Below are 20,247 nucleotides of genomic sequence, written 5' to 3' on the forward strand. Positions count from 1 at the left end.
CTCGGTGTCTATATTTGGCATAATCATAGACATATAAGATAAGAAAACCTTTATTTGTTCCACAATGGGGAAATTGCCTTGTTGCAACAGCAAAGTACAAGTACACAGCAGAGTACCAGAAGTAGCAAAGATGTGAGATAAATAGAAATTAAAAATACAAAAAAATACTGAGTGATTTTTTTTGTTTTTTTATTTTTATGTAGTACAGGTTAAGCCTCTTCACATACCCTCCCTCTAAAGTGCATTGCTGCTCAGCTGCACCTAAAACGAGATCAGTCTATTTATTTTGAGACAGAGTAAAAAATACTTGGAGCATTTTTGGTTTAATGAGACACAGGAGTTACTGTTGATTTTTACTTTTATATGGAAATGAGCTGCAAGATGAATCGTATGTTTTTGTTTTGGGAATGACCTTCAAAACCAAATAGTAAACAGAGAATGCAGTCCTATTAAAGGTGCTGGTATTTAAAGACTATAATGTGATTATACAGTGCTCATCACAACAGGAGCACCTGCAGACAAAAGTATGATTACACACAAATACACAATCATGCACAGTCTTTGTATTGCCGGACTATATGAACAGGCTTTCTGAAGTACATAAAAGAGATATGTGTCCTGCTCAATGGTGGGTTGGTGCAGCAGGCTCAGGTTTCTCCCTCACATTTACTCATGTTTTTAACATAACTTCCCCTTCGTTCTTTTCCTGGCTATTTTAGCAATTCTGTTCCTGTTTCTTCATCAGTGCTGCCTTGCTCTCTTCATTTGCCCTGTAACTGATGTAGGCTACACGTCTCATACACAGTATTACTCTTCACTGGCATTAAGCACACTAAGACAAATATCGCATGTTTGTTGCTGATTAGACACATTTACACGCAGCCAGTTTGTCAGACTTTAAAGACGCCTTGTGGAGTAAGTTCTGTTTACAGTCATTGTTCGGGTTGATATGCTGAATGTGTTTCCTTCTGCATAAAATATTTCAACATAAATCAACCTTTTTTGAATATTTTAGAAGTCTGTATTGTTTGTATACAGCACAGGCACAAACACAAATGTGAATCCACACATAAAAACAATTTGCCATAGCACTGTTGGAGGGGAAAAATCACCTGGGTACCTTTAACAGTAAAGTTGTGAGATGGCCAAAATGGCTCCAGCTACTAATAAGAAAACAAAACAAACCTTCTGTAAAATAGTATTGTGCTGATAAGGAATATCACCAGTATGTAATCATCAGTAAGTCTGCCACAGAAATAAAGATTTGTTTGTAGATTCAGAATCTTTGAGCCAAATTAAAGAGTAGTTTCAACATTTCATCTGTATGTGATGGTGTGAAAAACAGGAACAAATGAACCAGCCTCTTTTTGGACACACAATAACAACAACAACGACTCCAGAAATGTGTTTTATATATGCAATAATTACAAGTTTGAAATCGTTTGGAATATAGGGAGGCAACAAATTAGAAATTATATCAGCAATCACAGTTAGGGAGTTACTCTCAAAGAGCTTATGTTAGCACAGGTGAGCAAACTTCACAGGCTGCAAACATTTTTGGAGCAGATCCAGACACACTCAAGGTGTTAGGTGGCGTTGAATATGACAGTTTTTTTGTTTTTACCTTGGCTTCATCTAATTAAAATCTGATTTTCAGAGCAAAACTTATTTTCTGAGAGACAGAGCTGAGCGAGAAGAAAAACCCAACCTGAAAATGAAACAGTCCATGTGTATCTTTATCTCAGCTCTCCATGTTTCTTTTCCTTTAACTAATCTTTGTTAATCTATCTAGTCACATCAAGAATAACCCCCCGACTCTGACCAAATTAGAAACTATTCACCAAACAAATTGCTAGTCTTCACACAGCAAACTGCAAATTAGAGCCGATATAATCTCAAATATGCTTAACTTAAAGATATTGAGGTAAAATGTTTACTATGCTGATGGTTCAAATTAAAACGGCCAAACAAAAAAAGCGAGATGAGAAAGGTCGGCAAGAAGACTAAAAGGGCAGGAAGAAGTAGAAATAGAAGTTGATTGTGGGCTTTAGGAGCTGCTGCTCAAAAACAGCGTGAGGTGTTTCCTCACTGATAGAAACTCTGAGGAGTGCCCGACAGAGAGGGAATAGCCCTGTTTGAAATAATGGAAATAGTAGGGCGAGTTATTGAATGACAGACTGACAAAAGGGAATAAAGACTCTGGCATGTTAACCAACCAATAAACAGACAGGTTACTATAAATAATGTGGTATGTGGCAAGTGCAGTTATAAGATATAAGGTATTTGACACTGACCTTAACATGGCATGAAATCAGGGTCATGCTCACAGCATTACAGCACAAAGTGTTTATAATGCATAGCTTCAGTTTCATCAGTTTACATTTCATAAGTATCGCTTATTAATCAAGTGAAATTTTGATTCTCAACTGGTGACTGACAGAAAAATAACTAACGTGTCAGAGGAAGTAATAAAGAATTAATCTTTATTGGTCTAAATCATTGAGTCTGACACAGCTCTGATGTTGAAGGGTTAATGTTGTTTACTAAGAGCAGATAGGAGGAGTAATAGAAAGAGGAGGAGCCACATTGCGTCATTTATTTAGAAACGAAACAACATTGTGGAGCTGCATCAAACCTTCATGGTACATACGGTTCAGTTTCTCCATTCGCAGACAAGAAGAGACATCAGAGCAGAGCTGAGCATCCAAGCTGGTAAAGTTCAGGTTCCTTGTTGCTCCATATGTTAATGTGACTGGTTTCTGGTAATTAATTATTTAATTAATTAATTATTTATTTAGGCATTTTTGTAGAAAGAAATCAGTTTGTAGCATCCTAAGAGTAATACTAGTCATTTTATGATCCTTTTGCCCCCATAAAGCATCTGATATAACATGTTGTTTTTGTTGTTATTGTTGTTTTGTTGAATGTCTTATTCTCTCTTCTCATAGGAGTCACAAAGCGTAATCCTTGTTATTTACTACTTTTAAAACCTGTCTCCTCCTCTAGATATGGCTTCAGCCAGCAGTCTTCTGTCTGAAGATCAGTTCCTGTGCTCCATCTGTCTGGATGTTTTCAGTAAACCTGTTTCTATACCATGTGGGCACAACTTCTGCAAGGCCTGTATCAGCAGGCACTGGCAAGACAAAGAGGAGTGTCAGTGTCCACTGTGCAATGAGAAGTTTAACAAAAAACCCAAACTTTGTGTCAACACCACTTTCAGAGATGTTGTGGAGAATTTCAAGAAACTTCGTGTTGTAGCTAAAAATGATTTGCTAGTCAAACCAGGGCAGGTCCCATGTGACCACTGCCTTGGCACCAAGTTCAAAGCCTCTAAAACCTGTTTGGTGTGTTTGACCTCTTATTGTGAAATACATCTAGAGCCTCATCGGCAAGTTGCCACCTTAAAAGAACACAAACTTATTGATCCTGTGCTGAATCTGGAGAAGAAGATATGCAAGAAACACAACAGGATGCTGGAGCTCTACTGCAGGAATGACTGTACCCGTGTTTGCATCCTGTGTACGGAGCATCGCACTCACCACACAGTCCCTTTAGAGGAGGAGTATGAGGAGAAGAAGGTGCAGCTAGAGAAGAAAAAGCTGGAAGCACAGAAAATGATACAAGAGCGTCAGAAAAAGGTTCAGGAGATAAATGAAATAATGCAGTTCAAGAGGAAAGACAAAGATGAAGCTGTAGAAAACAGTCTTCTAGTCTTCAATAATTTGGTTATCTCGACTCAAAGTCAACTGGCCAAGCTGCTGAATGTGATTGAAGAGAAACAGAAAGCAGCTGAAAGACAGGCTGAGGTGCTGGTCATAGAGCTGGAAAAAGAGATCAGTGCACTCCAGAGGAGAGTCCATAAACTGGAGTGCAATTCACACATTGAAGACCACCTCCAGTTCATCAAAAGCTTCCTGTCCTGCTCCTCGTCCTCTCCACAGACCAAGAACTGGTCTGATATCAGTATCAGTGGTCAGCTGTATGTCGAGGACCTGAGGAGAGCTGTGGTTGAGCTGGAGGAGACACTCACCAAAGAAACTGAGCGAGCAAGTCAAGAATTCAGGGTGTGCTGTAGTAAAATCATCGCTGAAGAAACAATTCAAAAGAAGGCACAGCCAGTCACAGATCTAGAGACCCTGCCTGAAGGTGTCAAGTTGGACACAATCCGGCAGCAATATACAGTGGACATGACATTTGACCCACACACTGCAAACGACCTGCTCCTATTTTCAGCAGATTCAAAATCGGTGAGAACCTCTCACCTTTGGTGGTTTGAAAATGAAGGCATGCACAGATTCAACAGATACGCCTATGTCCTGGGAAAAAAGGGCTTTTCTGAAGGGAGATTCTACTACGAGGTTCAGGCCGCAAGGAAGACTGGCTGGGATCTGGGAGTCGTAAGAGAGTCGATACGTGGAAGCAAGACACTCACACCAAATCCCAGGAGTGGAGCCTGGATCATTAGGTTGAGAAACAACACAGAACTCAAGGCTTTGAATAATACCCCTGTCAAACTTGCCTTCACAAAGAAACCTGTGAGAATTGGGGTGTTTGTAGATTATGAGAAGGGATTAGTTTCCTTCTATGATGTGGATGCTGCAACTCTGATCTACTCTTTTACTGACTGCCTGTTTAATGAGAGAATCTACCCCTTCTTCAGCCCTGGCCCCTCTGAGGAGGGCGTAAATGGTGCCCCTCTTCTTCTCTCACCTGCAACAGAGTCAACTGTGTGGAAACAATTAAAAGACTTCTTAGTGCTAATTTTTACCGTCATTGCCCTGGTTTTAATTTTACAAAATGAATGAATTTACAAAATGACAGCTTCATGATCATCTTTTACAAGGACAAGGCTGAAAAATAAAATCTGATCATGATAAATCCAGTTCACAGATATTTTAGGTTTTTACAAACTTGGCTCAGACTAAGTTTAAGCTCAGTTTTAGAAAAACAGGACAGACATGAAAAGCTGTGCCGTTCAGTAGAGTTGCTCAGTGGCCAGTTTGGGATTGATAATGTGCAAATGTGATTGTGAAGGTCGCAGGAAAACATATGTGGCCTCTTTCCAGCAGCTTTAAAAGCTTGCTACTGTGGTGGATGGGATGTACGTGCAGAAACAGAAACTCTTTCCAATAAACATGTGACTTAACCAAAATATAAATGAATATACAATATGTATATACAATATGTAATATACAAAATATTTCAGAAGCTGTAATTATGCCTTTGAGTGCTTTAGTACATAATTTGCATTTTATTAAGGAAATATGTTCTTATTTTTAATTTTGAATTTATTCTTTCAAAATATATATATTTTTATGTTTTTCTTTTTATGATGGTTTCTTGCATTATGTGAAGCATTTTGTATTTCCTTGGTGTTTGACAATGTACGATACAAATATAATTGCCTCACATTGATTTCCAGTTTCATTGTTAATGACATGCAATGCTAATGGCATTTCTGAAATAACCTTTTAGATCATATACAGTAATCTCAGCCACCAGTGAGATTTTACATTCATGCTACATATTAAAGATCAATGGCTTGAACATGGTGATAGAAGCTTTATTCAAACAAACCACCAGAGGGAGCAATTTATTCACCTTTCAGTACACAACAGTTACGTTAGCCCCCCTTTTTAAGTACAAGGGAAAGGCATCTTGGATAGATTGCCATGAACGTTATTATAAACTAATATGTTTAAGTAAAGATTTTTCATAATAATTTACATGTTTTTCTGACTTTTCATCTATAGCCTAAACGTAACATCATCTAGCACTGAGGAGACCTGGCAGTATTTTAGCTGCATTTAGACAGGAAGGTGTCAGAGAAAGCTAGTTATGAAAACACTAGTGAATGAATCCTGCATACTAGCTGACTCTTTATTTTTACATATTTACTTTGACTGCAGCACAAAAACAAGCTTAAAACCCTACATCTACAAATATAACCAACACATAACAGTCCCATACACCTGTGATCAGCCGAGACCACTACATACCTGTAACCAGATGTGCACGCCATACGTGTAGGTCCCCCACTGACTCAAGCTACGGCTATTATAGTAAGCTTACAGGGGATAACATAACAACCCTAGCTGTGAACTCACATCTAGGGTTCAGGGAGAGAGGTCAAAGGTCAGTGGGGATGTGGAGGTTTGCTAACTGCTGCATCTCATGTGTTTACCTTAACATCCTGGACTGTTTAAAGAGAATCTCTCAGGAAGTGGGGAAACACATCTGTACCCCAAATGTAGGCACTTTCAGTATGTGCCTTTATTTCTATGGAAAGTTGTTATGCTGTATAACATAATAGTGTGCAGTGCTTTTCAGCAAAATGTACCTGTACTCAATGTCACATCTTACACTCATATATTCTGTATTACTCCATCATTATTATCGACACACTATTGTGTTTATCAGTTTATTGCTGTCTCTGGTAAAGTTGGCGCTAAGGTCAAGTAATTTATAATTTACGTGCTTGTATTGGGAGTAATTTACATACTGCTGGGTAGGTTTTATGATTATGCTGTATTTTGTATCGTTTTTCAAAAGTAAGTTCAAATTCCCAAATGATAAAACAATCTACATTTTCTAATGTTTCTCTATATACCATTAGGTGAAATAGGTATTCAACTTTTCTTATAAAGCAAACTACATTTGGCTTTCACACTAAGAGTTTAAACCCCTTTTCTAGTGACCACTCCCTATCACGTTTGTATTTTTCTGCTCATAAACTCTAACTCCTCCACATCACTCCATCATCTGTAAATAACAAGAATCCAACAGATCCACATTGATAAATAAATAATATTTGATTTATTACACAGAGTTACATTTTCTAGGAAGCATGTTTCATTGGTCAAAGCTGAAATGTAGAAAACAGAAACAGTAATTCATTTAAAGTGGGAAATATTTAATATACACTGTAAGAAAAATGTGTTCATTGTTACCAATCTATGTTGTGTATTTAATACACACTCAAACAACCTCTACAGCAAGTATTGACCTTTGTCATTATAAAAAGAGTTGTATATGTACAACCTAAACCTAAAGACCTAAATAAAAACATTATATTCACTGATGAGAAATTAGGCATCATACACTTTGCAACAGTAGTAGGATTTCAGGCAGATGTTAGAAACGACACTAAGTCACCACAGTGACCTCTCTTTCATAGGTTGAGCCCTTGATTTGGACCAGGTCAAAGTACACAGTCCAGTTATTTCAAAAATGTGCTTCATTGTTGGAAATTTTTCATGGTGGTTGCAATAAAGATTGACAATTCTCAAAATTCCCAGTTTCCTTTTGCTTTCTTGATGTTCTTTTCTATCAATGTGAAAACAATAAGGTTACAGTATCATTACATTTTTTAGATATGTGGTGTCAACATGTCAGTAGGTGGCAAAATGTTTTTCTTATTCTTACATCCTGGACTCTTTTGGCTAACTGGCTATGTCCTCCATGTATGTAAGAACTACAGTCTATCTGAACATAGTTTGTTGTGAATGTCTAGTACTATACTCCACCTGATCTCCAAAATTGGAGGGAATGAACATGTAACAAGGTTTAAGTGCTTTGCTTTGCTATACTGAAGGTGGCACTAACTTGTCCACAGGACGTTACACAATCAAATCCCTCTACAGGAGAGGGAGCTCTATGATGTCAACCTCAAAAGAGAAGCATGACTATGGATGTCTCAAGTTATAGACGTATATGAAATACTCAGTTCCAGTCTGAATTTACTGTTCATTATAACCTCCCTACTATCTTGACCTATAACCTCATGCTGCTGTATCCCAGCTCTGATGGTGGCCACATGGTGTTGTCTCGGGGGCAGTGACTGTGGCAGGCACAGGTCAATATCACCATGACTGGCCTCCTGATAGGTCTACCATTGGCACACTGGAACTCCACGAGGGCGGTCTTGGTTCTGTGGGGCGTACAGCAGCGGCCATCTGTGCAAGAGCCGCAGTAGCGAGTCTTGTAAGCCTGGACACTGGTGCAGTTCTTATAGGAGAGGTAGATGGCTTTGTCACTCCTCACAACCCTCTGGCACGTACTGCCTCTCTGTGGGAGATAAAGAGCCATCCACTGAATGAATGTGAGGCTAGAAAAGAGGGTCGTGCTTCAGATTTTCTTGAACAAAATCCAACTGGTCATAAACAACATGTGATTAATTTAAAGTAAGAGCAGAGATTCATTCATTCATTGATACCATTGGTGCCAGCTGTGTGAGCTGCGCCTGGGCTTGCAGGTGTTCACAGGGTCTGATCACACACAGTCGACTCTGCTTCACCATCTCACACTGACGATTCTTGTTTGTGACCCTGGTGGACACTCCCATGCCACAGGTTTGAGAGCAGGCCCCCCACTCTGTGGTCTGCTCAATGCAGTTCAGGCTGGGATCCCAACTATCAAAGCTCGCTGTTTCCTCCAGACGATAGGCTGAAGGAAAACACAGAGAGGCATCATGTTTGGATTTATCTGACTGCAGAGTGATTTATCACATTACTGTTTCACATTCCAGACTGAAGCGAAAGCACCGTCTCTTTCCCATGTTTCCTCCTCTTTTCTCATCTCTTACTCCACTTTCCCTGCTCTCTGACCTCAAAAAGGTCAGAGAAATGTACATAACCTTTGAACTTTGTGTCTCACACTGGCGTGACACCAGGTTTAAAGAGGAATAGCTGACTGTAGCTGTATAGCTGTATGTCCGGTCTGCATATATGGTCTAACTCATTCCATCTCATCCTATTTCCTGCCTACTCACCTGCCATGGCAAAGCCTCCCAGTGCACTGGCATCGGCCTGGGGCTCACACACCCACTTCTCACAGCACTCTCCAGGCACCTGGACCCTCCGTGGCATGGGGCAGTCTGGCCCAGGCAGCATTACATCTACGTTGCAACGCGGCACACAGACGATTTGTCCATCACGGCACATACACTGGTACTTACAGCTGGGGAAGAAGGTCTGACCATTCTGGTAGACAGAACCATCCAAAATACACACTTGTCCTTTGTGAGCTTGAGCAAAGAGAGAAAGTAGAGAGAATAGTTTTTAAAAATAAGGATTCATGTCAAAATAGGCCACTATACTTAAAAATCACATAGAGGAGAAGCGATATAGAGCGTTAGCGGATAGGCTGTCACCAGAAAAATCCCCACTCACCAGTGCAAATACCAGTTCTCTTGTGGATATTAGCTGCATAATCGCACCGCAGCCCTTTACGTGTGTCACAAGGGCTCATTTCAGAGCAAACCTGTCCCGTCTGACGAGCACACACCAGGCAGCAGGCACAATCATCAAGGATCAGGGGCACCCCAGGGTGACATATGGGGGGCTCCTTGGGGCACTGGCATCTGCGAGGACACACCTGGGACCAGACTAATGTAAACACCTATACAAGAAAGAAAATTAATTTTTATGATTTAATTCAACTGAATTGAAATGAATTTTATTTGTATAGTGTCACATGACAGTATAATCATCTTAAGGCACTTTATAAAAAACAAAAGCCAACAAATCTCTCATGAGCAAGCACTGCACATTTTGGCAAATCTCACCTTATTTAAATCAACAAATATGGTAAATTATTGACAACTAATACTCAATGTTACCTCCAAAAACTAGCAAAAACAATTTCCATCTTAAATACACAGGACAAGAAAACTGGCAAAGCTTTTCTGGAGTAGTCCAATTACAAGTCTTCTGAAAAAGGTAAAACTTTAAATGGGAACTTTAATAATAGTGTAACATGGCTAAAAAAATGCTTAAATACATTAATATTGTTTAATGCTTCGTAATTAAAGTAAGTTTCATCTGCAAAAGTGGTATCGTCATGTCTTCTAATATTAAAATAATTAGCGTAAAACACTGCCACTATCCTAAGCTTGATTATGAAATGCAAATCAGTGTCTAAATGAAACCACAACATAGGTTATGTGATGAGACTCAGTTAACAGTGGAACACCTACCTGTGCTGTAAAGAAGAAGATAAATAGAGTTCTCCCTGACAGATTGGTCATCTTCCTACTAATTAAAGCAGAATCAAAAACAGAATAATAAAATCTGCAGTCAAAATTTTTTTTGTTGCTTTCTGTTCAGCTGACAGGAGTTAATTTGAGTGCAGAAGGTTGAAGTCTCCTTGTCTCTCTGGCTGTGAGAGGAGGACCTTATATAATGGGGCTGTCCTGCTGGCACTATGACAACAAACTCAAAGGAATGTAGGAGAGATTGACCAGAGATGGAGGAAATATGAGCTCCTGTGAAAGACGGTGTGACAAACACACGGAGAGCTGTCAGACTTTACAATGTGACTTCCTGCAAAAAAACATTTCCATAATATCCAGTTTATAATTATTCATTGTAAATTATATACCTGTACATTCATTAGTCAGTCAGCAATTAGCTTCAGTTTTCTTATTCCCTTTGCAGACCTGAATGTTCATATTATAAGATCAGATTAACTTTAGTAATCCCCAAGGGGAAATTCAGGATTGCATGAGACCTGGAGATTCCCTCACTATAGTCCCCTTGGCAGTGGATGGTGACTCTTTGACCTCTTCAACCAAACACTACGTGGGCGGTCACAGTAAAAAAAAAAAAAACTAAAAAAAAAAACGTTATTCCCTGTAGAATCATTGCTGCTTCCTAAAATAGAAACTCAGTGGAAAGTTTGATCCATCATGGATCAGTGGACGGGGAGGACACTCCATTCAACACATCTGGTCAGAGGCGTGTTAAACTTTCTTTGAAGCAGAGGAGCTATGTGGATGGGTTAGGTGTGAAACTGACTGGATCCTGAATGGAAAGAAATCTTAATGAGCGATGAGTTTCATTTTAGATTTTTGAATAAGCGTAGCTTCAAGACTGCCTTATACATCCCCTGAGTATATATATATATATATATATATATATATATATATGTATATGGACCAATAAGGTTTATCTAATCTAATCTAATCTAATCTAATCTAATGAAACGTGTGTATAGAAACCAAAGAATGGATATCTTCTACTTCAAAGTTCAACTCTTGAGCTCTAAACGTGTTCTAAACCATGTCCTAGTAGTTATATTTTTAATCATGTTTATCATGCAAAACTGTTTAATAATCTGTAGGAATAGCTATTAGGAACCAATAAATATGTGCTGCTTGTGATATTTTGTTACCTTGCATTACAACAAGAAGGCATAACTTTGCTTTTTTAAAATTTAGTAAGAAATTGTGAACAAATGAATGAAATTAAATGTCATAAAGCTTTATTCATGTCAGGGTCATGCTATGAGGGTTTGAATGCCAGAGGTTTCTTTCTATAAATCACAATCTTTAATTTATAAAACAAATATTACTTATTATTATTATTATTATTCTGGGAAACAATACTCAAGCGTGTCTATAATAAAATAAGCCCCTTTGCTATTGAGCGAACGTTTGTATGTTTATGTCGCCCTCTAGCGGTTGTGCTGAAAAATACGACGCCACAAACTTTTCATGCAGGCGGGTTGTTTGTTTTTCCTCCAAAACAAGGAGCTGAACCATCAAATGTTCATGTGCTAACGGAAGAATGTCCAGGCACATACACATACAACAGCTCAAGTATAAGTTTTACATACTAATACTGTGACTTCCGGTGGCCGCACACCTGAGCACAATGTGGCATTTGGACCAAGCGTTCGGCCCCAGCTGGTGTTGATGGGCGACAAGACAGACGCGTCTAAGGTGACTACAAACTAACTGAGGAAAAAACACCAGGCAGCCCTGGGGGATAGTGTGGAGAAGATGTTGTGAAGCCACAGTGAACATAAGACCATCACCCAACAAAAGGACCAGCGGACCTTTTTCAAGTTTTACGTTTGGACGTGAGGCCTAAAAGATGAAGCAGCTGCCGGGATGAGTCGTGGTGTTTGTCTGTGCAGAGGAGAGAGCTGAAGGTAAGCTGGCTTGTTTTCATACTGTGCTTTCTGTTTATTGTGTGTTGTTTGTTGTTTGTCTGCCTGTGCGGTGGATGTTTTGCTGAGGAAAAGACCGTGTGAGCTGACTTTCTGACAGCTGCATCATATTTATCAGGACTGATCAGTGTTTGTTCAAAGGACGGACTGAGTTTAATTATTATATTTAACTTCAGCCTGTGAAGCCAGACCCGTCACCAGGTTATGCCAAATGTCATGAGTGATCTTATTGCTGCTCCTGTACATATGTAAGCTTTCAGGGCAGTGGTGTACCAGTGGAACAGTGTTTTGTGGTGCTCATTCAGGTGAGGCCCCTTTCACGCAGGTGTTTGACTTCAGGCTAATTAGAGCTACAGCTTGGCTTCACATGGTCTCCCCTAAGTCCTGAGGACAGATGCATGTCTGGGTGCAGCGACAATGTGTAATAATCTGACATTATTATTTAGCGTTGTTAGAGATCTAGAGCTTTTGATTTTAAATTTGAACTGACATCTGTTCAGAGAAAGCTGTGTAAAAAGGTTTATACGGGTTTCCCTGTTGTTATTCAGCCTGTGTGTTGTTGGAGTTCAGTGTTCAACGTTTTCTATTTTTGATACTTGTCATGCTCAGTTTGGTTTCACCTGCTGCCACCAGTTTGATTTATGACAGTATTTGCTGTGTGTTGTTGTAGCAACATCTGGCTCTCTGCAAAGTGAAATATATGAAGTATGTGACCTAGAACTTGTTAACAGCTACCACATCAAGCCAGCTATTTGAATTATTCTCTCTATTCAGGTTACAACTTAAATTCCCTCTAAATTTCTTTATTCATTAGTGAAATATCTCATTGCTGATCTGGGCTTCCTGCCCACAATCAGTGCAAGAGAGAAAGAAGACGAGGTTAAGAGCAGCTGTCTAAATGACTCGTGTGGTGGATGGTGCTGCCAAAATCTTGATTCATTGCTTTTCAAACAGTGGAAGTTGAAGAATGGCAAACTTCATAGGATGGCTGGGTTTTCCAGCTCTGTGTGGATTTCTGCTGCTTCTTCTTCTTCAGTCTTTTTAAGTAGAATCTGTCTCTGGACAGGATCATAAATGAGTTGGATTTTATAGCTGATATGAAGCAAAGTGACCGAATACAGGAGTGATTAGCCCTGGGAATCATTTCCCTGCAAGTGATGTTTAATTTGTAAAAACACAATAACTGTGCCATGCCTTCATATTTTCTCCTTTTTTTCCTATATTGGTATTATTCCCCTGATAGATTTGACTTTAGATACAGTCCATAATATTCCAGTAACCAGTGCTCCACTGGATCTCTGTCAGATCAGCTCCCACTCCTCGCTCTGAAACACAGACTGGTTCTCTGTTTTTCTCACAGAATAGCATGTTGGACTGTTGCTGTCAAAGTTAGTAATGATTAAATTGTGCACATTAGTGAGAAGCCTGAGAATGTAGGCTTGAGATATACAGGCTACGTCCCAGGAATGAGGTGGGAAGTCTACGTACGCACATTTATGGTATCTGTGAAATATTTCCACTCGTTTTTAAAGAGGAACACATGAAAGAAGCCAAGGACAGAAATGTAGATGGAAGAAGCACGGCAGCTGACGTGGATGTTGTTTTCTGTGTGTGGGGGTCTGTGGTAGCACCTGTAATTGTTGACATTTTATACTGTTACCATGACATCTTTTATTTACTCCCTAAAATGCACTGCATCCTCTAGTATTAGGAGATCTTTCAGTACCACTTCAAATTGAGGTTTGAAGACAAATCCCACAGTAAAAACATTAAACTTAAGTTGGTCTGTCGGGTCCCTAGCTGCTGGTACTGGACTCTGCTGTAGGGCTTTGGGCCTTTTTGCCAAATGGTCAGGCCACACAGTCGATGTGGCCTCAGCAGTTTACACAGACAGTCCAGCATCACACAGTAACATTTATGTTGTACAGTCTGTGTGGCGCAGTAGGTGGAGGATTCAGCATTTTCTTTGTCACAGTTTAGGAACTTAAGGGAAAACACTGCATTGCATATGTTTTGTTATATACCATCATATCTGACCATATTAGTGTGTTTTTCAATTATGATTATTTTTTTTCTCAGTTATACTTTAAGACCCCATATTAATTTTCCTGATGAATCCAGTTCAGTATTATTAATATCTGTAATTCTCATTGGAGTTGAAGGGTTTTGTTACATGTTACCTGTAGCTGGTATTTATTTACAATTATATTTTAAAAAATGTTTTTTGCTCTCAAGCAGATGCGAAATTAAATTGACATTAATTTGAATATACAATAGATATGAATTTAGCTATGATGCAAGTTAGCAACATTAGGCCTAATACTAGGCATAATAGTAATTAAACAGATTTTCCAAGCTCAGGTACGTAGATTATTTTATCAATGCTGCTTTTGATCAGTTCCTCAAATCAACAATCAAAACAAAAATGATCACCCTCACTGAAATAGCTTTGACATCGAATAACATCAGAGGCAAGGCAAGTTTATTTATATAGCACAATTCATACACAGAGTAATTCAGAGTGCTTTACAGAAATAAAAGACAAGTTAAAGATACATAGGCAAGAATAAAAATCAGAAACAGCAAATAGTGGAAGATGAACTTGAAATAAAATTAAAGGAGACTGAGTGCAGATAAATCACTTTGGATAAAACACTCAGTTATTGTATGTTATAAAGAAAGATGCTAAAAAGAAAAGTTTTTAGAAAGATGATTATTTCAGTCTTGTCTCTGTTTATTTGGACATCATTCTTTTGCATCCACACAATGATCTGTTCAATGCAGTGACACAGTGAATCGACTGGTTGATTTTTTTTTTTTTTTAAATTTTCCATAGAAGCTTGTCTTGCCTTGGTGTTTTGTAGTATTCAGTGTATAAGATTTTCTGTTTCACAAAGTAGTTAAATGACCATTATTTTACTGTGATTTTTTTCCTACTCTATTTCCTGTAAATCTGCCATAAATTGGTCCATAAAAGACCATAAATCTGCCGTAAATCTGTCCTATTTATGTATGGAAAGGCTTATTCTAGCCCTGGTTTGTAAGTTTCATGGTGACTCAAGTGTCTGTAGGAACCTAAGAGTCGATATGTCGTTCCTATGTGTATTTGTGCGTACTAAGTGTTTAAGCAGCAGCTGTTTGATCAGTGATCTTCCAAAGGAAACCTAGACAAATCATTTGTCATGGCTAACATAACCTTTCTTTTGTCCAAAATAGTTTTTTAGACTTGACATCTCTCTTTTGTTTATCTGTTGTTACTAGAAACTTGTTCCATTTATTGAAATCTTGTGCATAATATGTTTTTGATCCATTCCAGAAAATGGAATTGGCTCTACCTTGTTTTGCTGAGCAAGCGCTGTTGCTCTGCTTCTGATTTTTAAATACCCCAGATAATACACACACTACTTGCTGTGCTGACAGTATAGGCTCAGTGAGTTTAGGCTTCAAGAAGAGTGAAAGTGCGTGTTGTTCAGAACACAAGGGAAAATAAGAAAAATCAAACGTGGCAAAATTGTTTTTGTTTTTCTCAAATACATTGTGTTTGTGATCATTTGGTTGTGAAATTGAAATCAAAATTAATATTCCATTAATTGCACAACCCTAGAAGAAAGTGTCTGGCTGGTGGTGTCCAAAATTGCAGGATTTGCTCAGGACCACATACTAGAGGTGCTGGGATTTACAGACTGTATTACAGTCCCTGTCATTCACTTCTTCTTCCTGGTTTTATTCTTAACTTTCCCTGTTCTCTGCCATGCACATGTTCTCAGTTTATATTATTTCTTCCACTGAAGTAGAGTGCTTTTTATAATTTCAATTTGTTCGCCATATGGCAGGCAGTGGGTTTATCAGCTTGGGAGGCCACCACAAATCTCTCACTGAGGGTTTATTTGCCGTGCGCTACTGTATGTGAGCAAAGACGCTGGGACAGAGGCAGATGTGTCTTATGCTGGCTGGCAGCGGATGGACACAATATGGTGCTTGCACTAATAGAACATGCAGCATTAGAGCAGAAGATGGAGAAGCTTCAGTCGGAGAGAAGTTGACTGTAGTTTGTGGTGTCGTACAGTAGTTACTATTGAAACAGATCACAGATGGATTGTATTATTACAAAACTCAGAATATCATGAAATTGTTAGTGCAGAATGTGCAGAATTTTGATCTGTGTAAATATATTTGCATGTGTGGTGCAAGAATATTGATCAGGATTTAAAAAGTAGGTTTTTGAACATATAATGTTTGCAGATATTAGGGCTGCATGATTCTAGCTAAAACAGATTCACAGTTCTCTCTTCCGACTCTTAACCAGTGAAATGTTCTCTGTATTATTTATGCTTGACATGTTTCTTCACAATCTGTCAAAAGTAACAATGTGATCTTTAGAGTGTAACTGTTCATGTACCTAATATGGTTCGAAGTATTTGTTTCATCTTCACCTGGATGGACTGGATGGCTCTTTTTGAGCCTGACTCAGTTTATTATGACTATTAGATTAGACTATTAGACTATAGATTTGTTTATGATTCAGTCGACCTGTGTACAGCTCATCGCATAATGTAACGTCGTCTTGTCATCGATTAACACACCTTAGTGAAGATCGACCTGGTAATGCAAATATGGCAGAATTGTCGCCATGTGAGAAAAATTGCACTGCGGTCTGAACTGAAATTGAGTCTTGTGGATTGTTCCTGCTGTTTTGTTCAGGTGGTGTCATATGGTAATCTCTGTCAGATTACTTCTGGACTACAATGTTATGTTCCAGAGCCTTTTGAAAAATACTACACCAATGCAAAGCTTCCAGTAGACCTTGGTGAAAGCCATCTCTTGCTTTGGAGCCTGTTCTCCCAGTGTCAGTGTGTATGAGATGACAAAATCAATATCAAAGCTCTTCCTTTAATTATGTAGTTTAATCAGGACAAAGTACTGTGCTCTCCATGCAAACATCTAAATTCAACTATAGAGAAGTATTCCTCTAACAAATGACATACAGTTTCCTATTTATCACCACTCTTTGTCTTTCTGGCAAAGCGTTCAGTTTGCAGTCACAGACTGTTTCTTTGCCATGGTGATGTTTGTTTTAACTTCTAGGTTGAAGAACTGAACACATGGTGGCCACTTGGGGCAGATCGCTTATGAAAACAAACAAAAATATTCAAATTTATGGACACATTTGTACAGGTGTTATTTTTAGCTCTGCACGGAGAGTAATGAACACAGAACAAACCCCGGGAGGTCTGACTACAGAGAGGAAACTCATTTTTGTTCTGGAGGGAAGGAACAAGTCACATCCTGGTCGTACAATTTGGACTGTGTCTATTTATAGCCTGAGTATTACTGGATTGTATTTGGCCTGTTTCACTAATTAATTCAAATGAATAGAATTAAATATGGTCTTTAAAGGTTGGTTTCTTATTGCTTGTTTCAAATACACCTTATACTTGTTTGAAATAGTACTTGCCTAGTTGTCCAGGGAAGTTTAAAAACCATGAAGGATTTCTTACTGTGAAATTTCAAAACATTTTTATATTAAGGAAACGCAGTTGTTGTCTGTAGATGAAGTCAACATTGTCTCTACAGTATATTGTGTGTCAGTTTTATTCCACTTTGGATAAATGATCATTAAAATTGCTTGGACACCTCTAAGTTAATTGTGGCACCGAAACATATTTTCTCTTTGGCTGACCTTCTGTTACAATGTGCATTGAGGTGCTCAGCTGAAACCATGGCAGCCATTGACCTGGCAGATACATACATTGTGAATTATGTTTACAGTTCAGCTTATAGGTCCTGTGACCTGTGTTTAGCTCTGGCATTTTGTAAATGGGAATGTTAGGCTTCACCTAGGAGAGGGACAGAAACGCAGCCTTAAAGAAGGGCAGAGAGAGACTTTTAGGGGTTACAATTTACAGCAGCTTTTATTTGTTGTTTACTTAGTCAGCAACTTCTTAAAGGCAAAAAAGAAAAGGAGAAAAGACATGAAAAAGAAATCAGGGGTCAGTAGTCTGTCCCTGTGAAGATCATGGTACCATGGCCTTCGTAAGGTAAATTTAGCTCCACGTTGTTCTTGGCAAAGCACATACAGGTTCCTGAGAACGGCCAGATATTCTTTCATAATGTCTGCAGCTGTTAACTCAAGGTAATGGCTGTGACTGGTCAGTCCAAATGAAATGTGGTAACAGGCAGGTTTCCTGTTTTGGGATGAGTAGAAAAATACCCGTTACACTTTGTGGCTGACTATTCACCGCTTTGTATTAATGGATGTTTTGTTTTCTTATAGCCACAATTAACTTATTTACATCTTATACTGTAAAAATACATATTACATCATAGTGTATTGTAAATGAATTATATTTGTAAGGAAGAACATCAGAAAAAGAGTATTGTGCTCTCAGATGTTTTAATCAGCTTGGTGAAAGTATAGCACTACAGTACCACCTTCTGGGGATCAAAGGGAACCAACTCACAAGTATTAAGGCCAGTGTAGTGTAGCAATATTTCAACCTTATGTCTTAGCACAAGATAATACTCTGACAATTCTGTTAACGCGGTCGGTTTCTCCTTTTTATCTCCTATTTATCTAAATAATACGGTGGCCGACAAGGGCAAACGCGCCGCAACGGCCAAAACACCTGCAAAAGAGAAACGCTGCAACAACGAAAACACCTGCAAGAGAGTAAACACAACGGAAGTGCGCCAGGCCGATAGGGGGACCCCGAACTGAGGGATGCTATGAACAAAGCCTGGCTAACTTTTACAGATGTAGTGATATAAGTCACGTCTAATTTTTTTTTTAACACTTGGCCACCATCTTTTACAATACTATACATTTATAATACTGCAAAACATGACGGCCAAGTGTTTAAAAAGAAATAAATGGAAAACTGACCTTTTTTTTTTTATGTTGCCTCTGTAAAAGTTAGCCAAGCTTTGTTCATAGCATCCCTCAGTTCGGGGTCCCCCTATCGGCCTGGCACACTTCCGTTGTTTTCTCTCTTGCAGGTGTTTTCGTTGTTTGCCCTTGTCGGCCACCGTAAAATAATACTTCAGCAGCAGGCAAAACAAAAGGGCTTTAAATTCAAAAGAGCCGAGTGTGAAAAGAAGCATGTGTTTTCATTACTCTCCTTGTATTTAAAGTATGAGTCATTTAAATCAAATGATTAATTAAGCACATTGGCAGTTCAGCCTGACCACTAGAGGGTGCCGTTACACAGTGTAATCCTAAATGATGCAGTGTGTAGAAGGGTTTTTCTTTCACACCTACAGACACAGTATTAGCTCAGCAGGTGTAGCCTGTCCCCTCAAGTCAGGTGTTGGTTATTGATATGTTCATTTTAGCCTTTTACAAAAGATCAATTTGTGCTCTTTTGTTTTGGGGCTGTTAAAGGGGACGTTATTCTCAGCTTCCTTCCCCTTTAGCTTTATTTGGTTTTGCATCATTTGTGCTGTGCTCCTACTCCATCTACAACAGGTCACACACTAGAGCTATAAAGCCCCAGGTGAAGCACTGGTTAATGTGACAGCAGTGGGACACACCACTAAATAAATGCATCTAACATTGTCATTACTCTAAGAATTAAGTCCCATCTAACTGCTTGTTAACCTGTTTAGGAGCTCAGGGCAATACTGGATCAGGGTTGTTTTGCTATGAGGCCAGAGTTCAAATAGGGTCAAATCACTGCTGAATAAATGGAAACAATTTTGTACACACATAAAGACGTATAGGACTAGAAAACCCTAGAAACCCAAGAAAGCAAGTTAAAGTAGCAGTCAAGATTCAGTCTGCAGCATTGTTATTCATGTAAAACTGATATTAATTCAACAGGAAAAATAATATTATTGTAGCAATATGGAAACTAAATTAGTATTTTCTTCCTCAGAAAACCTGGAAACCAAAGAGAGAAAGATTTGTGATTGGGGAAAAAAAACAATCTATTCTGCATTTCTTATAGTTTTATATATTAACAATTAACAGTAAGAATGATCAGATACTATGTTATTGAAATTCCCTTCTACTGTGCCACAGTAACTGTTGAACCTCAGGCGTAAATGAGGCCTGAGACACAGTGGAGAGAGCAAAGCTTTCAGCGTAAATGGGAAACTGTTTGTTTTGCAGCAGCTGTGTGGCAGCTGCTCTGCCCACACAAACACACATAAGCTCTTAAATGACCAGCACTGTATACACAGACAAAAGCTCACAAGTGTATCTAATTTACTGTCTATAAACACATTATGCAAAGTCTCTTTTTTCAGTGTTTGTAGTAGTGCCTCTCTGTTTAATGAGCACATACATAGACTGAC

The 20,247-nt window shown here is 38.8% G+C and overlaps 2 protein-coding genes across 2 annotated transcripts; one reads left to right on the plus strand and one right to left on the minus strand.

Annotated features, from left to right (window-relative positions):
• Positions 1-2,614: 2,614 nt before the first annotated feature.
• On the plus strand, positions 2,615-5,723 carry LOC113122814 (E3 ubiquitin-protein ligase TRIM39-like). Its single transcript, XM_026294394.1, has 2 exons — positions 2,615-2,712; positions 3,007-5,723. Exons 1-2 carry the CDS (start codon positions 2,640-2,642, stop codon positions 4,803-4,805), a joined length of 1,872 nt encoding a protein of 623 aa, XP_026150179.1. The 5' UTR covers positions 2,615-2,639; the 3' UTR covers positions 4,806-5,723.
• An 841-nt stretch (positions 5,724-6,564) lies between these two features.
• ccn3 (cellular communication network factor 3) lies at positions 6,565-10,102 on the minus strand. The gene is made up of 5 exons (XM_026293895.1): positions 9,977-10,102; positions 9,171-9,399; positions 8,771-9,025; positions 8,216-8,445; positions 6,565-8,067 (listed from the first exon to the last, which is right to left on the minus strand). Exons 1-5 carry the CDS (start codon positions 10,025-10,027, stop codon positions 7,774-7,776), a joined length of 1,059 nt encoding a protein of 352 aa, XP_026149680.1. The 5' UTR covers positions 10,028-10,102; the 3' UTR covers positions 6,565-7,773.
• Between the last annotated feature and the right edge of the window lie 10,145 nt (positions 10,103-20,247).

This window comes from Mastacembelus armatus, chromosome 16 (assembly GCF_900324485.2).
Source record: "Mastacembelus armatus chromosome 16, fMasArm1.2, whole genome shotgun sequence".
NCBI lineage: Eukaryota > Metazoa > Chordata > Actinopteri > Synbranchiformes > Mastacembelidae > Mastacembelus > Mastacembelus armatus.

Excerpts from the sequence above, each read along its gene's own strand:
- ccn3 (XM_026293895.1), bottom strand. The coding sequence starts at position 10,027 with ATGACCAATCTGTCAGGGAGAACTCTATTTATCTTCTTCTTTACAGCA. Across the intron at positions 9,400-9,976 it reads TCTTCTTCTTTACAGCACAG|GTGTTTACATTAGTCTGGTC; the intron begins GTAGGTGTTCCA and ends TTTCTTGTATAG. Across the intron at positions 9,026-9,170 it reads GAGAACTGGTATTTGCACTG|CTCACAAAGGACAAGTGTGT; the intron begins GTGAGTGGGGAT and ends TCTTTGCTCAAG.
- LOC113122814 (XM_026294394.1), top strand. The coding sequence starts at position 2,640 with ATGGTACATACGGTTCAGTTTCTCCATTCGCAGACAAGAAGAGACATC. Across the intron at positions 2,713-3,006 it reads AGAGCTGAGCATCCAAGCTG|ATATGGCTTCAGCCAGCAGT; the intron begins GTAAAGTTCAGG and ends CTCCTCCTCTAG.